We start from the raw sequence: 21,977 nt of genomic DNA, 5'->3' as shown, positions 1-21,977 counted from the left end.
GACCCAAAACAGGTACCATCTGTCACCAGTTTTCACTACATGTCTAGGTATAGATACACTGTGCTTAACTCTCTTCTCTTTACAATAAGTGTAATTTGTTTCAAAATAGTGTCACTGATAACCCATGGGATTGTGTCCTCCTTACCATTGGGGTGGGAGGTGGGGATTATGACGTTTAATTTGCTCTAGATCTTTGGGATTCATATCCAAATCATGTAGATCTATTATTTTTTATAATCAAAACTGATTTAAGTTTTAAACTGATTTGGCATCAGGGATAAAAATGAAGGGAAAGAAGAAACAGTAGCTTTTATGAGGTGAATTATAAGACTTGTAGAATCATGTAAATTATCGTGGGAAGATCCAAGTCAAGAAGAAACCTGTTCCTGAGTAAATGTATTTCTGCTGTGGCGACTGTTGGTGTTTGCCGGGGAAGGACAGCTCTGGGGAAGCAGGGTGATCCAAGAGATTATGGTATATAAGGGCTACAGAAGTACTTAGGAATTGAAGATGTTCTCAAATGGCTGTGGGATCAAAGGACATGGATGAAGTGTTTATGGTAACTGAGCAAGTTCCTGTTTGACTTGCTACCTTTACCTCAACTCCTGGGATGGCCCTCAAATAATTAATTCAGACAGGATCAGTGCTTCTCAAAATGTGTTCCCCCGACCGGCAGCATCAATATCAAGGAAATTTGTTAGGAATGCGCATTGTTAGGCCATCTTCAGACCTACTGATTTAGAAATTCTGGAAGTGGAGCCTAGTCATCTGCATTCTAACAAGCCTTTCAGGTAATTCTGATGTTCTTTCAAGATGAGAACCTCTGTAATAGATCAACCTCCCAAAGTACAACTGGTGATTAGAATGAATTGGAGCACATCTTACATGTAGATAAGTAACTACACATAATATAGGTGGAAAACTCAATTTTGCCAATATAGGAGAAATTGTCTTGGCATTATTCTCTTATGCATATTCCTGATGAGAGTGAGGTGAAGGTTTCCTGGGCCTTTTGTAAGGATACATTATCTTTTCACTTCAAATCATCTTGAACCGCTTATCTGTCTCTTCTCCATATCCACTACTGACCCAGTCTGATTTATTGACTGTACCTTCCTCCCTTCCTTGGAGATAGGTCTACATTCCTGTCTTCTATAAAAATAAAGTCTGTTTATTCTTTTACTATCCCAGCTGGCCTTTGCCTTGTACACATTTTCTAGATCTTCCTTTTGCCACCTGAATTTTCTAGAGCACTGTGGGTCTCTGGCACTCGTAGACCTATGGTTAATTATTGATATGTAGAAATACATATTTTATGCAATAATTAGTAACAAATCATAGTTATTTAATATGCACATGTAAGACCTAAGCTTAAAAGAATCAGCATCAATGGATAGACAGGACAAGGTAATTCTAATGAATTCTATGATCTAATGCATCTGGCCCCGTCATGGATTTTCTTTCTTTTCCTCCCTCTGTTAATAATCCTGGGGGAGTTCTGGAACTGGGAGATGACTACTGAAAGACAGAAAAAGAGAGAGAAACTGAGACCAAACAACTAATCTGCCATCATCATTTTTGATACTCATATCTAAAATTTACTAGGTAGAAGTCTGGGTTCAGTGTTTTTGGCATATAGACATATAAAAATTCATTTATTCAATAATCACACAATGTAATTATAACATTGATTTTACTTTACCTTGAGTGCACTTTTCCTAATTGGATTTTTTTTTTTTTTTTTTTGAGATGGAGTCTTGCTCTGTTGCCCAGCCTGGAGTGCAGTGGTGTGATCCCGGCTCAGGGCAACCTCTGCTTCCCTGGTTCCAGTGATTCCTTGCCTCAGCTTCCTGAGTAGCTGGGACCACAGGCATGCACCAACATGCCCATCTAATTTTTGTATTTTTAGTACAGACGAGGTTTCACTATGTTGGTTAGGCTGATCTCGAACTCCTGACCTCGTCATCCGCCCGCCTCAGCCTCCCAAAGTGCTGAGATTATAGGCGTGAGCCACCACCTCTAATTTTATTTTTAATGGTGACTTTCACTTTCATTTTTGTAATGCTTACCAAATGTTTCTTCATGTGGCTTAATATTAAAACAGGAGGCTTATTTTCATTTGTTTAGGTACCATGAGGTTACTCATAGGTTTTTATTGCAATCCTCTTCTTTAAACATAATTCTTACACTCCTATTCTGACATGTTTCCAAATCATTACATATTTTGTTTAAATAATGGGTAGACCGTTTAGCCTTACACATATGGCTATTTAAAATAGTTTCTTACATTCTGAGTAAGTAAGTCAAAGAGGATTGTACTTAGATTTTTTTTTATTTTTAGATTCGTGTCTTTGTGTATATTGTGCCTCTTTCCATAGTAAAGAAAAAAAATGACACTATAACTGGAGGAATATACATTGAAATTCAAATATGGCTCTCAGCTTGGGACAGGTTGCATCAACCTTTGTTCTAGTTCTAATGCAAATATTCACTTAAATTTAATGGAAAACTAACATGTGAATTAAACAAAATGAATATGCAAAACCTATCTATTGGGCTGGGTATGGTGGCATATGCCTGTAATCCCAGCACTTTGGGAGGCCAAGGCGGGTGGATCACTTGAGGTCAGGAGTTTGAGACCAGCCAGGCCAACATGTTGAGACCCCTGTCTCTTCTAAAAATGTAAAAATTAGCTGGGCTTATTGGCATGTGCCTATAATACCAGCTACTCACGAGGCTGACACAGGAGAATTGCTTGAACCTGGGAGACAGAGGCTGCAGTGAGCCGAGATCATGCCACTGCACTCCAGCCTGGGTGACAGAGTTAGACTCCAACTCAAAACAAAAAAGAAAAACCACCTACCTATTTCTAAACCCCCACACCGTGAGTTTTATTTTGATTTGAATTCAGTGCATAATATCTTAATTTGTATTTTGGTCTATTGCATTCTTTCAAACTTAGAAAAATACTGAAGTTATTGTTAAGGAAAAATTAGAGATGAAACTTAAATCTCGCTTTGTTTCCCCTTAAAAATGGCATGAAGACTGAACTATAACATACACCAGGTGAAGCAGATTCTGAGTAAAAGACAAACTAATTGAAGGAGACACTAGAGCATTCTGCAGTTCAGAGCTATCAATGCAGGTGGCATGCCAAAATGGGCTACTTAGATTGTCCTTTTCAGGAAGGTGTATTGACTGCTCTAGGTTTGGGGCACTTTGCTTCATGGGCAACTGGTGCATTTGTTTCATGACAATTTGCTCTGTGGTATGTTAGTTCTTCAATAAACTTACATTTGTTTCGGAAAGACAGGTATCGCAGTTTAGTTTACATTCATTGTATTTGCTGCCAAATATGGGGTTGTTAAGTGGCTGTAAGATAATTTTCTCCTTTATTTCTCTTCCTTCTTCTCCTTTGTTTACAAATTAAGTCAGGGAGTAATGTTCAGTACCCAGGAATTGAATTTCTCTGTGTATCAGGCAAAGTTACTGAGTCAAGTAAAAGAAAAAACTGCCCTGATTTACTGATTTCACATAAACCACTTATTCCTTTCAAATCAACCAAAGGGAGTTTGTAACCCTCCACAGCTCACAGGAACTTTGGAAATATAAATGGTATAAAAATTGCTTCATAAGACACATAAGTATTTATATACTTTGTAAAGAGATGCTGAAGGATTTATGTCATGCCCAGCGACTTAGTTCTTTTACTTAATGGGCTCTACAATTAGTTTTAAAAAATAATTACTCAAATAACCAGATGTTAACGGATTAATGGATGCTACAAAAATTTTATGGTCAGTAAATCACATAATGAGATTTTATCTCCAAATAATGAACCGAATGTTAAAACTGTGGAAATAATAATATTGTAATTTTATCCAAATAATCACAGCATTTCAGAATGGCAAGTTTCCTTTGCCATTCTCATTTTCTGAACTCACTAGCTTTTCTTCAGTACTCCTGGTACCTGATGGTCAGTTTTCATTTGAATTCTGTCAGGAATTAAGGGGAAATCCAAGAGCCATGCCTTCTAATTTCCACATGTTGATCTCTGTTTTGCCTTTTGAAGCAATATTACCTTTTCGCTTGGATGTTCTTCAAATATTTTAAGGTAGCTCTTAATTACCTCTGGTAGGTCTTTATTCTATGTTTGAGTTTCTTTTCTCTTCAAACTTCTTGGGATAATTAGATAGATTATAACTTTCTACCTATATTTTTCTGAACTTTTGATCCTTTGCGGGCACGATTGAAATATTTTCTTATCTATGCAAATGAGCAAATACACGCAAAAGCAGATTGAACTATAGTGGTGTATAAAATGTAACCCAGGCTTATTCTGTGATCTTTCTTGTTTTAACAGGTTTTAAAAGCGGATCTAGAAAAGAAAAAGCAATCCATGGGCAAACTGTATTCACTCAAACAAGATCTTCTTTCAACACTGAAGAATAAGTCAGTGACCCAAAAGACGGAAGCATGGCTGGATAACTTTGCCCGGTGTTGGGATAATTTAGTCCAAAAACTTGAAAAGAGTACAGCACAGGTTAGTGATACCAATTATCATGCTACAGACTATCTCAGAGATTTTTTAAACCTGCATTAAGAGAGTAACATTATAACCCTACAAAAGAAGCAACCAGATTAGTTTTTGCCCTGTGTTTAGTTAAATAAAAACATGATTCTTTTGCCTGTCTTGTTGTTGGAGAATGGTGGCGAGGTAGAGTGCTAATTAACTGAAATTGTTACTGCCCTAGAGTGAATTTCTTCCAGCCCAATAGTAACGGGGAACTGAGTGACTTAGAGCAGGTGAACAAAATGCTGGGAACTGTATAATCACAGTCTAACCCCAAATCAGAGATTGCTAGAACCACGAGGAACATTAGCCAACTCCATTTTACTCTTGAGAAAAATGAATCTTAGGGAAGAAAAGTAAATTTTTCAAGAGAAGTTAATGGTAGGAGGACTAGGGTTCAGGTCCTTTGATTTCTTGGAAAGTTTTTTATTAGTGTAGTTAATTATCTGACTATTGTACCTTTTCTGCCATAGACTGCTGATTTCATAAAATTATGAATGTGGCTTAGTTACACTAACACATACGGGCAGTAGATTATGAAAACATCTCAGCTACATTTGGGGTATGTGGTTTTATTATAATAATTTTTAAAGATTTAGTCACTAAAATGGGGTATCGTTAAAAGTTGAACCTCTTTTTGTCTTATGTATTTGGATGGTCGAATAATGAGTAGTCATTCAAGATATAAACATTATATATAATAGTATTTAACATATTCTGCCACATGGTCTGGCATTATAAGGAATAACTTTACTCACAATTCATAGCTCAATGCACAGGCATACACTTCCATATTCAATAGATTTTAGGCAAATATTTCCTCTATAGTGATACAAGTACATGGAATTTGTTTTCTTGAGACTTGACGTCTGATAAGTAGCACTGAGGAAATGCCTTTTGAAGACATGAAGTCTGTAGTATTGCCTCCAGGAATACAATTTAAGACAGCATAATAAACCAGCCTATATGATTTTCAATCACAGTTCAATGTCACTTTTAATCCAATTTTATGTTTAAAAATTATAATTTGAAGAAATATGAATATAAATTATAATAATTTCCCACACAATCATTACATAATAAAAACTCCATTTGTTTTCCATTGAACATACTTTAGCAATTAATTGCCCTAATAGTAATTTTACTACTATATTGTGATTCCTCCTGTTTTATGTGATCTGCCCATGGCTTCTTTGCAATACATTGGTATTTATGTAATAAATACATGAGACATTAGTCAATTTGATACTTTTTAACCCAACACTAATATTATTCCCATATGTACCCATTGCTTCCACAGATTGTTGCTGCCATAAAATGGTCAGTTGCGGTGTTAAGAAAGATTGCCATTATTTGATGAAGAAAGTTATTTTGACATGCATCCCTTTTAAGGGATATGTTTAGGGAGCTGTAACAGTTAACCGTAGGTCATCTTCTAGTTCATTTGCATTGCATGGAGTGGTTCTCAAACTTGAGTCTGCATAGTAGCCACCTGAGGAGCTAATCAGAATGCATATTCCTAAACATTTTGCTCAGAAAATCTCATCCATAAGCTGTGATAAGGACCTAAAAATCTACATCTTTACTAAGCCTTTGATACAATCTGCAGACCGTAGAGGGGAACAACACACACTGGGATCTACTTGAGGTGGGAGGGTGGGAGGAAGTAGAAGAGCAGAAAATATGCCTATTGGATGCTGGGCTTAATACCTGGGTGATGAAATATTTGGTAAGCAAACCCCTGTGACACACATTTACCTATGTAACAAACCTTCATATGTACTCCTGAACCTAAAATAAATGTTTAAAGAAAATAGACAGTGATATGTGTGCGAATCCCAACATTCTACTTTTCCACAATGCTCCCTGAAATGTGAAAAGGGAGAGCTTCTTAGGAATACACTATATAAATATGCTCATTCCCTTGGAATGGGACTACTTTTTGATGAAGTTTGTACATCTCATCAAAATATTACTGATCTGATTATTCCAATTGGTAGAAAATCATTTGAAGCCTTATTTTTAATTCCCTAAAAATTATGAGACCACCACCTAGGCAATTGGCTTGATGTCTTCCAACTTGTATAATTCTATAACAAAAGAATACTGGTTTTGATTTGCATGGTTGTTTATGAAATAAAGTCCAACATGCATTACAGCATGTATCTCTTCACTTGCTCATAGGGATACAATGAAGATAAAATGGAGGCATAGACAAGAAAGCATTTGAGGGGAAAAAGGTTGAGTTTGATATGTAAGTCATGTATTGCAGTGTGTCTGGAGGGCTTTTTGTGGTTCTCTATCTGCTTTTTTTTTTTTTTTTTTTTGAGATGGAGTCTCACTCTGTCACCCAGGCTGGAGTGCAGTGGCACAATCTCAGCTCACTGCAAGCTCTGCCTCCCGGGTTCACACCGTTCTCCTGCCTCAGCCTCCCAAGTAGCAGCTGGGACTACAGGTGCCTGCCATGACGCCCCACTAATTTTTTGTATTTTTAGTAGAGATGGGGTTTCACCATGTTGGCCAGGGTGGTCTCGATCTCCTGACCTTGTGATCCTCCCACTTCGGCCTCCCAAAGTGCTGAGATTACAGGCGTAAGTCACCGCGCCCGGCCCACTATCTCCTTTTAATTTTATTTTCAAACGGTTACACGCTCCTATTGTGGGCTAGAAATAAATAAAAGGACTTAACATCATGTAAGTTGTTTTCCAGAACACTAAGCTTGAGTTTTTCTTAAGCTTATGTTTCAGTTTTCTCTCATTGCCTTTCCAAAAATGATGCTGTCATGGGATTGATCCAAATCTTTGCTGGCTGTTTTTGAGCTCACAGGAAGACAGAAATGGAGCTACTCAGGAAAAGAGAAATTAAAAGGAGGTAAACAGAGACAACAGAGAAATAGTATCATATAAGAGTAACTGATTTTCTTTTATCCATGTTAAATTGACCTTGATTAAAATTACATAAGGAGAATTCCAAGAATATGGGCTGTAAGGTTGTGACTTTGAAGAACAAAGCTCACTTGTATGTACATTTTCTATAATGATTGTGGGAGAAAAATGAGTTTCATTAATGACTACTCACATGATACACTCAATTGTTTCAAAAATTGTTTTAAATAATTAGTATAAAGAATGAGCAAAGTTCTCATAATGGTTAAAACCTATTGTGAGGCAGGGTGTGGAAATCGTGATTGAGATGACAAGGCACCCAATTGTACTCATATAAAGAACACTGCTTGCGCGTATGATTGCTATTCAGGTCAGAGCTTTGAGGCATTTTTGACCTTTTGAAGCAGTTGCATGGCAGGAGATCAAAACGTGAAAAAATAATCAGCTAGGAGGACTGCTCTCTTGCATTTCAAATTCAGATTTGACTTGAATAATACCTGGACACAAGCTGAGGATATTTAAGTTGATTAGAAGGTAGCCTAAGAAGATAGAAAATACTTTTTTTCTAAATGTTGGAGAGGTAATAACTCTTGCTATCTGGAGGCTTACAATGAGAAAAGAGGGCAAATATACCCTGGATTGACTTCTTTAAAAACTCAAATGATCCTGATTCCCTGTAATTTTTTATAAACATACTTGTAATTTGTGCAATTTTTTCTAATTGCCTTGGCCCTGTTCGATACATATTTTATCTTGATCATAATTATGAAATATGATAGTGACGAGTTCCATCAACATTTGCTTGTCTGGAAAAGATTTTATTTTTCCTTCACTTATGAAGCTTACTTTGTCTGGGTATGAAATTCTGCCTTGGAAATTCTTTTCTTTCACGGTGTTGAATATTAGCCCCCAATCTCTACTGGCTTATAGGGTTTCTGTTGAGACATCTGCTGTTACCCTGATGGGCTTCCCTTTGTAGGTGACCTGGCCTTTCTCTCTGGCTGTCCTTAACATTTTTTCTTTCATTTAAACCTGGAGAATTTTATGATTACGTATCTTGGGATTGGTCTGCTCAGTATCTTGCATTTCCTGAATTTGAATGTTGGGCTGGCTTCTGCTCAGTGAGTATCTTGCATTTCCTGAATTTGAATGTTTGGCTGGCTTTCTAGATTGGAGAAGTTCTCCTCGACGATATCCTGAAGTGTGATTTCCAACTTGGTTCCGTTCTCCCCATCTCTTTCAGGTTCCCCAAACGGTCTTTGCTTCAGAATTTACATAATCCCACATTTCTCAGAGGTTTAGTACATTCATTTTTATTCTTTTTTTTTTCTCTAATCTTGTCTGCCTGTCTTATTTCAGCAAGATAGTCTTCAAGCTCTGAGATTCTTTCCTCTGCTTGGTCTATTCAGGTATTGACAATGTGATTGCATTGTGGAGTTCTCGTATTGCGTTTCTCAGCTCTATCAGGTCATTTATGTTCCTCTGTAAACTGGTTATTCCGGTTATCCGCTCCTGTTACGTTTTATCATGGTTGTTAGCTTGTTTGCATTGGGTTAGAACATTCTCCTCTAGCTCAGGGAAGTTTTTTATTATCCACCTTTGAAGCCTACTTCTCTCAATTCATCCATATCAGCCTCAGCACACCATTTCACGCCCGTCAGAATGGTGATTTTTAAAAAGTCAAGATACAACAGACGCTGGCAAGGTTTCAGAGAAATGGGAATGCTTTTACACTGTTGGTGGGAATGTAAATTAGTTTAACCATCGTGGAAGACAGTGTGGCAGTTCCTCAAAGAACTAGAACCAGAAATACCCAGCAAGGCCGTTACTGGGTATATACCCAAAGGAATATAATTCATCCCATTATAAAGATACATGCATTTGTATGTTAATTGCAGCACTATTCACAATAGCAAAGACATAGAATCAACCCAAATGCCCATCAATGATAGACTGGATAAAGAAAATGTGATACATATACATCATGGAATAGTATGCAGCCGTAAAAAGGAATGAGAGTGTGTCCTTTGCCGAGACATGGATGTAGCTGGAAGCTGTTATTCTCAGCAAACTAATGCAGGAACAGAAAACCAAACACTGCATGTTCTCACTTATAAGTAGGAGCTGAACAATGGGAACACATGGGCACAGGGAAGAGAACAGCACACACTGGGTCTTGTTGGTGGGAGAGGAGGAGAGCATCAGGAAAAATAGCTAACGGATGCTGGGCTCAATATCTACGTAATGGGTCGGTCTGTAGGTGCACCATACCACCGTGGCACACATTTACCTACATAACAAACCTACACATCCAATACGTGGACCCTGGAACTTAAACCAAAAAAATGTGATAGTAAGAAATTTATTATAATTAATATTTTAAAATATAATTTATGTGATTTGAAGCATTACTTTCCTCATTTGACTGAAATCACATGTGCTGCCGAAAGGGTATATTAGTCATATGCTTTACAATTTGGTATGCTAATTGTAATTACCATATTATGCCATAAATTGTAATTACCGTATTTAATATGTAATTTATATTAAGTAGTATACACCAGGTGCTTTGGTGTAAGCATATATATATTTTTTTTCAAGTAAGTCTAAACGTTTTGTACTTTTGTGGATTTTTAGTAGAATAAATTGTCTTCTTTCTCAGGAATAAGGAAAGTTGTATGACTTATTAAGGTTCAAATATCTCATTCCCATTTTGTGAATATTTTGCTATATTGCTAACAACAATTTTTGCAACGTTCTCAACTGTGAGCACCTCTTTAAGATAAAATATATATGCTCAGAATTTGCCTCTTCTTGTACATGGCAGTTCATGTTTATGCTGTATATGTTTGTGCCTACATTCAAGGATGCCCAAAAAGAGAAAATGATTATTATATAATTATGTGTACCTTCTATATCATCTATATCCTGATGAGAGATTTATTATGTGTGCTGCTGAAGCAAGCACCTGATGAGAGATTTAAAACTCCTATCAAATAGTAATATAAAACATAACTGTAAATGATAAGCCAGTGCTTTTTATTATACCCAAAATGCAAATAGAAATATGCCAATGTACCAAGATGAAAATTTCTTTACGTGTTCTTCTTTTCTGAGTTCATTCTCATTCTTTAAAGATCCTCTATGTTAACCCTTCATAAAATATTTTATGTTCACGTTCTGGCTTTACCCATTCTCAGAGCATCATTTTGTAGACCTCTTTGTACAAGAGGGATATAGTTGCAAATGGTTTGCCTCTCTTCTTTTTTGGCCTGTAAGTTTAATTAAAAATACGCTAAGGCTTTTTATTTAAAAGCCCTTTTCATTGCTTCCTGAAAGCTCTCCACGACTAGTAAGCCTGATGCCAATTAAAAAAAAAAAGAAAATAATTTTTTAAAAACTAGAATTAAAATAAAAATACCTTACTTATTTTGTGTTTCCTTCTTACTTAAGGTCATAGAATTAACTCCCTTAAATTTCAGAACATGTTTTGGGTAATTCCTCAGTTTAAAGTTTTATTAGAAAAATTTGAAGTTGGCCGAGCGTGGTGGCTCACGCTTGTAATCCCAGTACTTTGGGAGGACAAGGCAGGTAAATCATCTGAGGTCAGGAGTTTGAAACCAGCCTGGTCAACATGGTGAAACCCCATCTTTACTAAAAATACAAAAAAAGTAGCCAGGCATGGTGGTAGGCGCTTGTAATCGCAGCTACTTGGGAGGCTGAGGCAGGAGAATTGCTTGAACCCGGGAGGTGGAGGTTGCAGTGAGCCGAGATCATGCCACTGCACTCCAGCCGGGATGACAGAGCGAGACTTCGTCTCAAAAAAAAAAAAAAAAAAAGAAGACAATTTGAAGTTACATCTCAAATAACTTTGGAAATTAACTGTATCATTTTGCTACCTCCAACTATAATAGGTATTTGAGAATGGGCCTTGTATATCAGTGCAATAGGTTTTACCTTGTAAATGCATTGTCTGTAACAATATAAAATGTAAGCACTAAAAAATTTAATACATTCAGTCTGAGGTAACTCTTGGAGTCTCTCATTCTTTATTTATAAATTTAAAGGAAAGGTAAGCTAGGCAGATTTCTATAGTGGCCATCGAGTTCTAAATGTCTTTGATATGTTTCTCTTTGCTTTTATGTGAAACTCTGGAGTACTTAGTGAAGAAGATTCCTACTTTCGCCAGTGGAGAGGCAGCTAAAAAAATAATGATAATAACATCCTATCCCTATTCAAAGGAGACTTAATTATGAAATTATTACACTGTATTCACTGAGTATGTCATTAAAATACTATACAGACAAAATGCTCAACATCTGTATGATACGCCTATTATCTCCTGACAAAAAAATGAAATAACACATAAAGACAAATACAAGTCTTTTTCCTAAACCTATACTTGATAATATCCATCCCTAATTATACAATGTGTTTCATTACTTCAGTGTTAGATGGTATGTAGAGGAAGGCCAGATGGATCAGAAAAATTAAATCTCATTGCTTTGCAATTTTTGCAGGTGCAGTTAATTCACACAGTTGCTCAAATTCTGTATTTAATATGAATCCAGAAGACAACATACATCTCTTCTTTCTGATACAATTTGTACTAAAGACAATTTAAAATGAGGAACAAAATACATTAAATTGGACAGACAGTTTTACAGAATAAACCTTCTTAATTATCATATAATATTTATTTCGAAGAAACAAATGACTTATGATGCCTTCTAAGTATTTGACAATAATTTTGCTCATGATTTCAATGTCAGTACTTATTCAAGAAATTTTATTACCTTACAGTAATAAATTACTAATATTATTAATTAAATTATTTAAATTATTATTGTAATAATAAATTAATTACAGTAATTAATAGTAAATTTTAGTTACCAGGCTACTGTCATGAACTTTGGCACTCATTGTATGCTACATTCAGCTATGGGAAGTCCTCTGTACTTCATAAGATAAAGCATTTTACATCCTTGTGATTAGTAACTCAGCTTCCTTTGTGACCACCTGATCTTTTGCCCAAGGATTCTCCCAAAGTTCAACATATAAATATTTTCTTTTGCTTAGAGATGCAAATCTTTACCAGATTTTTATGCCTTGTGCTACCATGCCTGTGGAGTTGGTTTTTAAGCATGGCTATCAATTATTATCTAAAGCCGTTGCTGTGATTATGCAGTATGTTTTAAACTGCAAAAGTGCAATTCCTCCATACCCATTAAAACTTATTGATCACTCCAAAGGGTTACATATACATATACAAACAACCTAATGAAAAACCTTGATCCACAGTTGTCAACCTGATTGTGTGTGTGTAGTGTATTTTGACTAATTTTGCACACATTTCAATACAGCATGTCAAGAGCCAAACATATTTAACACTGAGTAATTCTTCCTATATAATAGTTATGATGTGCCATTGTTTACAATTTCAATATTCTGAATTTATGTATGTGTGTGTATGCCTACAAATACACACCCCTTAAAAGGAAACCACCATTCAAAAAAGTGTACAGGTGTAGGAGCAAGTGAGCATAGCTGATAAGAGTTGGATGAATGAACAATCAGACTTGGATTTATATCTATGCTTGCTACTAAAAAGTTTTATCTGCCTAAACAAGGTCACTTTCATCTATAAAATAGGAATGATATTAGTACTTACTCTTAGGGCCATTGTGAGGTCATAATAACTACCATTTATTAAATCTTTACAACATAGCAAGGGAGTAATCTAGATCTTTTGAATAAGATCATCAATTCAAAACACTTATTGTAATGCCTGGATCATGCAAAAAGCTTCATAACTGGTACCTGTTATTGCAAGTATTAGTATTTTCAAAATACAGATTTTATGCTAAATTAGGTAACTAATACTTTATAGCTTGAATGTTTCTAGTAAGTATCTAAATATTCAAATACTAGAATATCTCAAAAGGCAAGAAGTCGAAATCTCTTACCCCAGCATAACAAAAAACTTACAAAGGCAATAATATGTAAACAATTAAATGGAAAGTTAAAAGTTGCAATTAAGAATATTAGTCAAAAATAAAAGGAAAATTTATTAGCCTGTTCTTACACTGCTATAAAGACATACCTGAAAGTGAGTGATTAATGAAGAAAAGAAGTTTAATTGACTCGTTCCTGTTTGTGGCATTATAGTATTCCTTGGTGTAAATGTACCACATTTTCTATATCTTGTCTGTCATTGATGAGCATTAAGGTTGATTCCATGTCTTTGCTATTGTGTATAGTGTTGCAATGAACATACACATGCATGTATCTTTATAATACAATGATTTATATTTGGGTATATACCCAGTAATGGGATTGCTGGCTTAAATGGTTTTTCTGCCTCTAGGTCTTTGAGAAATCTCCGCATTGTCTTCCACAAGGGTTGAACTAATTTACACTCCCACCAAGAGTGTAAAAGTGTTCCCTTTTCTCCACAACCTCACCAGCATCTATTGTTCTTTGACTTTTTAATAGTAACCATTCTGACTGGTGTGAGATGTTATCTCATTGTGGTTTTGATTTGCATTTCTCTCATGATCAGTGATATTGAGTTTTCTTTCATATGGTTTTAGGTCACATGTATGTCTTCTTTTGAGAAGTGTTTGTTCATGTCCTTTGCCCACTATTTAACGAGGTTATTTGTTTTTTTCTTGTAAATTTGTTTAATTTCCTTGTAGACTCTGGACCATTGTCAGATGGATAGATGGCAAAACTTTTCTCCCATTCTGTAGGTTGTTTGTTTACTCTGACGGTAGTTTATTTTGCTGTGCAGAAGTTCTTTAGTTTAATTAGATCCCCTTTGTCAATTTTTGCTTTTGTTGCAGTTGCTTTTGGCATTTTCCTCATGAAATCTTTGCCCATGCCTATGTCCTGATTTTTACTACTTAGGTTTTCTTCTAGGGTTTTTATTGTTTGGGGTTTTGCATTTAAGTCTTTAATCCATCTTGAGTTAATTTTTGTATAGATTGTAAGGAAGAAGTCCACTTTCAATTTTCTGCATAGGACTATCCCAGCACTATGTATTAAATAGGCAGTCCTTTCCCCACTGCTTGTTTTTTCAGGTTTGTCGAAGATCAGATGGTTGTAGGTGCGTGGTCTTATTTCTGAGTTCTCGATTCTGTTTCATTGGTCTATGTGTCTATTCTTGTACCAGTACCCTGCTGTTCTGGTGACTGTAACCTTGTAGTATAGTTTGAAGTCTTATCTTTTGGGCTGAGACAATGGGGTTTTCTGGATATAGGTTCATGTCATCTGCATATAAAAATAATTTGACTTCCTCTCTTCCTATGTGAATACCCTTTATTTCTTTCTCTTCCCTGATTGCCCTGGTCAGAACTTCCAATACTATGTTGAAAAGGAGTGGTGAGAGATGGTATCCTTATCTTGGGCCAGTTTTCAGGGGGAATGCTTCTAGCTTTTGCCCATTTGGATGTGGGTTTATAATTTATGGCTGTTATTATTTTGAGGTGTGTTCCTTCAATACCTAGCTTGTTGAGAATTTTTAACATGAAGGGATGTTGAATTTTATTAAATACCTTTTGGTTGTCTATTGAGGTAGTCATGTGGTTTTTGTCTTTAGTTCTGTTTATGTGATGAATCACATGTATTGATTTGCATGTGTTAAACCAACCTTGCATGCTAGGGATGAAGCCAACTTGATTGTGGTGGATAAGCTTTTTGATATGCTACTGGATTTGGTTTGCCAGTACTGAGAATTTTTGCATCAGTGTTCATCAAGGATATTAGCCTGAAGTTTGCTTTTCTTTCTTTCTCTTTCTTTCTTTCTTTCTCTCTCTCTCTCTTTCTTTCTCTCTCCCTCTTTCTTTCTTTCTCTCTCCCTCTTTCTTTTTCTTTCTTTCTTTCTTTTTTTCTTTCTTTCTCTTTCCTTCTGTCACTCTCTCTCTCTCTCTCTCTCTCTCTCTCTCTCTCTCTCTCTCTCTCTCCCCCTTCCTTCCTCCCTCCCTCTCTCTCTCTCTCTCTCTCTCTCTCTCTCTCTCTCTCTCTCTCTCTCTCCCTTCCTTCCTCCCTCCCTCCCAGGTTTTGGCATCAGGATGATGCTGACCTCATAATATAAGTTTGGGAGAAGTCCCTTATTTTCAATTTTTTGGAATAGTTTCAGTGGAAATGATACCAGCTCTTCTTTGTACCACTAGTAGAATTCAGGTATGATTCCATCTGGACCTGGGCTTTTGTTGGTTGGTGGGATATTTATTATTGCCTCAATTTCAGAACTCATTATTGATCTATTCAGCAATTCATTTCCTTTATAGTTCAGTCTTAGGGGGGAGAAATGTGTTCAATAATTTATCCATTTCCTGTAGGTTTTCTAGTTTATGTGCATAGAGGTGTTTATAGTATTCCCTGATGGTTGTTTGTATTTCTGTAGAATCATTGGTGATATTCCTCTTCTAATTTTTGATTGTGTTTATTTGATTCTTCTCTCTTTTCTTCCTTATTAGTCTAACTAGAAGTCTACCTTTTCTATTTTTATTTTTTTCCAAAAACCAGCTCCTGGATTCATTTAGTTTTTTGGAGGGTTTTTCATGTCTTTATCTCCTTCAGTTCAGCTCTGATCTTGGTTATTTCTTGTTTGCTCTGGGTTCGCTAGTTTTTTTATTTGAGATGTTAGGCTGTTAACTTAAGATCTTTCTAGCTGTTTGATGTGACAATTTAGTGCTATAAATTTCCCTCTTAACACTGCTTTAGCTGCGTCCCAGAGATTCTGATAAATTATCTCTTTGTTCTCATTAGTTTCAAAGAACTGCAGAGGTGGCAGCTGGTCTTCCTCCCAGAAGCTCTGTCCCAGGGAGAGATCAGAGCTCTATCCATTGAATCCTGGGTGGAATGGCTGAAGCCCCCACAGGGAGGTCCCACCCAGTGAGGAGGATGGATCCAGGGTCCCGCTTAAAGAAGCAGACTGGCCACGATCTGGCAAGGGTTGCCACACACTTTCAAACAAATCTCATGAGAACTCTATCAGGAGAACAGCAAGGGGGAGGTCCACACCCATGATTCAGTCCCCTCCCACCAGGCCCTTCCTCCAACACTGAAGACAGAATTCAACATGAGGATTTGGGTGGGGACAGAGAGCCAAACCATATCATAAAATAACAACATAAATAAAATGAATTTAAAATTAAAGAATAGCTGAATAGTTGCTAATTGCAACTACAGTCATATGCTGCATAACAACATTTCAGTCAACAATGAACCACATATATGACAGTGGTCTTATAAGATTATTATACTATATTATTTTTTACTTTTATTTTTGCTTCAGTGGTACATGTGGAGGTTTGTCATATAGATAAATTGCATGTCACAGGGGTTTGGTTTACAGATTATTTAATCACCCAGGTAATAAGCATAGTACCCAATAAGTAGTTTTTTTAATCCTCACCCTCCTCTTACCCTCCAGCCTCACATAGGCCACAGTGTCTGTTTTCCCCTTCTTTGAGTCCGTGTGTTCTCAATGTTTATCTCCCACTTAGAAGTGAGAAAATGTGATGTTTTGTGTTATTGTGTTAGTTTGCTTAGGATAATGGCCTCCAGCTCCATCCATGTTGCTGCAAAGAACAGGATCTCTTTTTTCACGGCTGCATAGAATTCCACAGTGTATATGTACCACATTTTCCTTATCCAGTCTACCACTGATGGGCATTTAGGCTGATTCCATGTGTTTGCTGTTGTGAATAATGCTTCAATAAAACATACATGTGCATGTGTCTTTAGGGTTGAGGGATTTATATTCTTCTTGGTATACCCAATAATTGTTATTGCTGGGTCGAATGGTAATTCTGGTTTACGTCGTTTGGGAAATCACCAAACTGCTTTCCACGGTGGCTGAACTAATTTACATTAATATCAGCAGTGCAATAAACGTTCCCTTTTCTGTGCAACCTTGCCAGTATCTGTGATTTTTTGACTTTTTAATGATAGCCATTCTGACTGGTGTCAAATGGTATCTTATTGTGTTTTTGATCTGCACTTCTCTAATGATTAGTGATGTTCAGCATTTTTTCATATCAATGTTTTCTGTATGTATGTCTTTTTCTGGAAAGGGTTCATGTCCTTTGCCCACTTTTTAATGGTGATGTTTGGTTTTGCTTGTAAATTTAAGTTCCTTGTAGATTCCAGATATTAAACCCTTGTCAGATGGAAAGTTTGCAAAATTTTTCTCCCATTCTGCAGGTTGTCTGTTTACTCTGTTGATAGTTTCTTTTGTTGTGTAGAAGCTCTTTAGTTTAATTAGGTCCCATTTTTCAATTTTTGTTTTTGTTTCAATTGTTTTTGGTGTCTTTGTTATGAAGTCTTTGCAGTTTCAATATCCAGAGTGGCATTACCTGGGTTATCTTTTTAGGTTTTTATAGTTGTTGGTTTTAGATTTAAGTCGTTAATCCACCTCGGGTTAATTTTTGTATATGGTGTAAGGAAGGGGTCCAGTGAATAGGCAGTCCTTTTCCCATTGCTTGTTTTTGTTGATTTCATTGAAGAACAGATGGTTGTAGGTGTGCAGCCTTATTTCTCAACTCTCTATTCTTTTCCATTGGTTTATGTGTCTGTTTTTTGTGCCATGCTGTTTTGGTTACTATATCCTTGTAGTATAGTTTGAAGTCAGGCAATGGGATGGTTCCAGCTTTTTTCTTTTTGCTTAGGATTACCTTGGCTATTCTGGCTCATTTAGTGGCTCCAAATGAATTTTTAAATAGTCTTTTTCTTATTCAGTGAAGAATGTTATTGGTAGTTTTTTGGGAATAGCATTGAATTAAAAAAAATCCTTTAGGCATTATGGCCATTCTGTCAATATTGATTCTTCCATGAGCATAGAATATTTTTCCATTTTTTGTGTGTTATCTCTGAGTTACTTGAGCAATATTTTGTAATTCTCATTTTAGCAGTGTTTCACCTCCTTGCTTAGCTGTATTCCTAGGTATCTTATTTCTTTTTGACAATTGTGAATGGGACTGTGTTCTTCATTTGGCCTTAGCTTAAATGTTGTTGGTGTGTAGGAATACTAGTGATATTTATACATTGATTTTGGATGCTGAAACTTTGCTGAGGTTGTGTATCAGATCAATGAGCTTTTGGGCAGAGACTATGGCCAAAGTATAGAACCTCATCTTCTGCAAACAGGGATAATTTGACTTCCTCTCTTCCTATTTGGATTGCCTTTATTTCTCTTGCCTGATTGCTCTGGCTAGGATTTCTAATACTATGTTTAATGAGATTTGTAAGAGAGGGCACCTTTGTCTTATGCCAGTTTTCAAGCACAATGCTTCTGGCTTTTGCACATTCAGTATAATGTTGGCTGTGGACTTTTTAAAGATGGTTCTAATTACTTTGAAATATGTTCCTTCAGTGCCTAGTTTGTTGAGGATTTTTAACATGAAAGGGTGTTGAATTTTATAGGATGCCTTTTCTATATCTACTGAAATGATCATGTGGTTTTTGATTTTTTGTTCTGTTTATGTGGTGAATCACATTTATTGACCTGTGTATGTTGAATCAACCTCGCAACCCTGGGATAGAAGTTCCTTGATCATGGTGGATTAGCTTTTTGATGTAATACTCGATTTGGTTTGCTAGTATTTTGTTGACTATTTTTGCATCTATGTTCATTAGGGACATTGGCCTGAAGTTTTCTTTTTTTGTTGTTGTTGTGTGTCTGCCAGGTTTTGGTATCAGGACAATGCTTCCCTCATAGAATGAGTTAGGAAGGAGCCGCTCCTCAATTTTTTGGAATGGTTTCATAGGAATGATACCAGCTTTTCCTTCTATATCTGTTAGTATTCAGGTATGAATCTGTCTGGTCCTGGGCTTTTTCTGGTTGGTGGGCTTTTTGTTCCTAATTTAATTTCGGAACTCATTATTGGTCTGTTCAATGATTCCATTTCTTCCTGGTTCAAACTTGGAAAGTTGTAAGTTTATAGCAATTTATCCATTGCTTCTAGGTTTTCTAGCTTGTGTGCATAGGGGTGTTCATTATGAATAGTCTCTAAGGGTTTTCTCTATTTCTGTGGGGTCAATGGTAACATCCCCGTTGTCATTTTTTATTTTGTTTATTTGAGTCTTCTCTCTTTTTTTCTTTATTATTCTAGGTAGTGGTCTATCTTTATTATTAATTTTTTCAAAGAACCAGCTCCTAGATTCATTGACCTTTTCTATGCTTTTTTGCATCGCATTTTCCTTCAGTTCAGCTCCGATTTTGGTTATTTCCTGTCTTCTAGCTTTGGGGTTAGTTTTCTCTTGTTTCTCATTCCTTGTGATGTTCGTTTTGTAATTAGAGATCCTTCTAACTTTTTGATATGGGTGTTTCATGCCATAAGCTTGCCTCTTAACACTGCTTTGTGTGTGTCCCAGAGATTCTGGTATGTTACATCTTTTTAAATTTTCATTAGTTTCAAATAATTTCTTGATTTCTGCCTTAATTTTATTGTTTACCCAGAGGTCATTCAGGAGCAGTTTGTTTGATTTCCATTTTAATGTATGGTTTTGAGCAATTATCTTAACATTGATTTCTATTTTTATTGCACCGTGGTCCAAGAGTGTTGTTGGTATAATTTTGTGGGTTTTAAAAAAATTTTCTAAAGATTGTTTTATGCCCAACTCTCTATATCATATTTTTATTGTACGTTTAGATATGTTTGGATACACAAATACTTACCATTGTGCCTACACTATTCAGTATAGTCACATGCTGTACAGGTTTGTAGCTAGGAGCAATAAGCTTTACCACATAGGTTGGCTGTATAGTAGTCTGTACCATCTAGGTTTGTGTAAGTACACTCCATCGTGTTCGTACAAGGACAAAATTGTCTAAGGATGAATTTCTCAGAATGTGTCCCAGTTGTTAAGTTATACATGACTTGTAGTGATTCCTAACAAACTGGAGACAGTGGTTGAAAAAAAGTATTTTATTTTATTGTATGTCCTTTTGTATTCTTTAAATTTGCTTTGATGTACTTATGTTTCTGTTTTTAAATGTGCATTTTTTTAAACAAGTGGAAGAGAAGATGGAAAGAAAGAACTTCATTGCTTGAGCATAGTTTATTTTTTCCAGGCCTATCAAAATAGCACAATCTTACTGCAAGAAGAGGCGCACCCTGGAATAATATCAGGATGCTGGCAAATGCTCTTCCAATTTTTCTCAGAATGAGAAAATGTAAATTTTAAAGTTTAAATTTTTTTAACGTATGTAATCTTATGAGTAAGAAGGTTGACTATAGAAAAATTCTTCAAATTTCCCTGAGCATTTAGAAAAGATAGTGGTTACTGCTGATATTTACCATTATAGAGCACTTATTTTATTCAGATGTTATATCATTTAATTCTCAAAACCAGGACTGGCTACATAATTTGTGGGCCCAGTGCAAACTGAAAACAAGGGCTTCCTGTTCAAAACCTAAGAATTTCAAGACAGTGGAAGCAGAGCTTGAAAACAAGCATGGAAGCCTCCTGAGCAGGGGCCCTGGGCAACTGCATAAATTACCAGCCCATGAAGCTGTCATTGCTTGTAACACACCTGTGAAGAAATGTGTTACTCTTACTTTAAAGATGAAGAAAATAATGCACAGATTTGAGATAAGAACCAACCAGCCCCAAATGTCACAGTGTATAAACTATGGATCTGGTGTTTAATAATTGTGGAGACTGGCTCCAATGCCTCTACTTATAACCACTCTAAGAGGAATCAGCTCCCAAATGTAAAGACAAGTATTTCTAAACTATATCCCATTTTTACTAGGGAAATTAACTTGCAGTTAAAATGAATAGTATTTTAAAAAGAAATGTATTTTCTTTTCATGATATCATTTTAGAGTCTTAAATAGACTCATAATCAAAATGAAGAAAGGTGACTGGGTAAAAGTATAGTTAGCTAGATACAAGGATTGTTGAATATAGGTCAAACTATATTCTATTCTAGTTTTGACTCTGCCATATTAAACATTTTAGTGAAGGCTCTAAATTATTCTTACCATGCTTGAAGTTTTCCTCATTCGAATGCATTGAGTGACAGGAGTATAATTCCATAGATCTTAATATATAAATAGAAATGATAGATTTAAAACAACAGTTTGGTAAAACTTTCAAAATTTTTCTTTGCTTACAATAGCAACATTTTGCAGATAATAGCTTATAGAAGAAATTTGGAAACTAAAGGAATACAGAAATACACACTGTACAACAGAAATTATCTCTACTTTCTCTGTCAAAAACCAACCAATGTTTATGTCTAGCATTGTTTACTCAATACTGTAAAGCAAACGTTTTCCAATGACATTAAAATATTTGAAATATAATACTCCATCCACATTCATCTACCATAATTTACTTAAACCATCATCTATGACATGAGGTTGTTTCCAAAAGTTACTGTTATAAAGACCCTATAAACAAAGATAAATATTATATCTAGCCTTCAGCATCAAATTAAATCTAAATGTTAAAATGCTAGCTGAGAGAAATCTGTTTTCATAACATTTAAAGAGAAAATTACT

At 35.8% G+C, this 21,977-nt stretch overlaps 1 protein-coding gene across 8 annotated transcripts in view; it reads left to right on the top strand.

Annotated features, from left to right (window-relative positions):
• DMD (dystrophin) overlaps positions 1 to 21,977 on the top strand; it is a 2,091,067-nt gene that overhangs the window by 642,054 nt on the left and 1,427,036 nt on the right. For all 8 annotated transcript variants that reach the window (XM_055376532.2, XM_055376533.2, XM_055376528.2 and 5 more), the window contains exon 16: positions 4,364 to 4,543. In XM_055376532.2, coding sequence (XP_055232507.1) covers positions 4,364 to 4,543 — 180 coding nt within the window. The remainder of the gene's footprint in view (positions 1 to 4,363; positions 4,544 to 21,977) is intronic.

The sequence above is a fragment of the Gorilla gorilla genome, chromosome X (assembly GCF_029281585.2).
Source record: "Gorilla gorilla gorilla isolate KB3781 chromosome X, NHGRI_mGorGor1-v2.1_pri, whole genome shotgun sequence".
In the NCBI taxonomy this organism is placed as follows: domain Eukaryota; kingdom Metazoa; phylum Chordata; class Mammalia; order Primates; family Hominidae; genus Gorilla; species Gorilla gorilla.
This window is presented reverse-complemented; position numbering and strand designations above follow the sequence as displayed.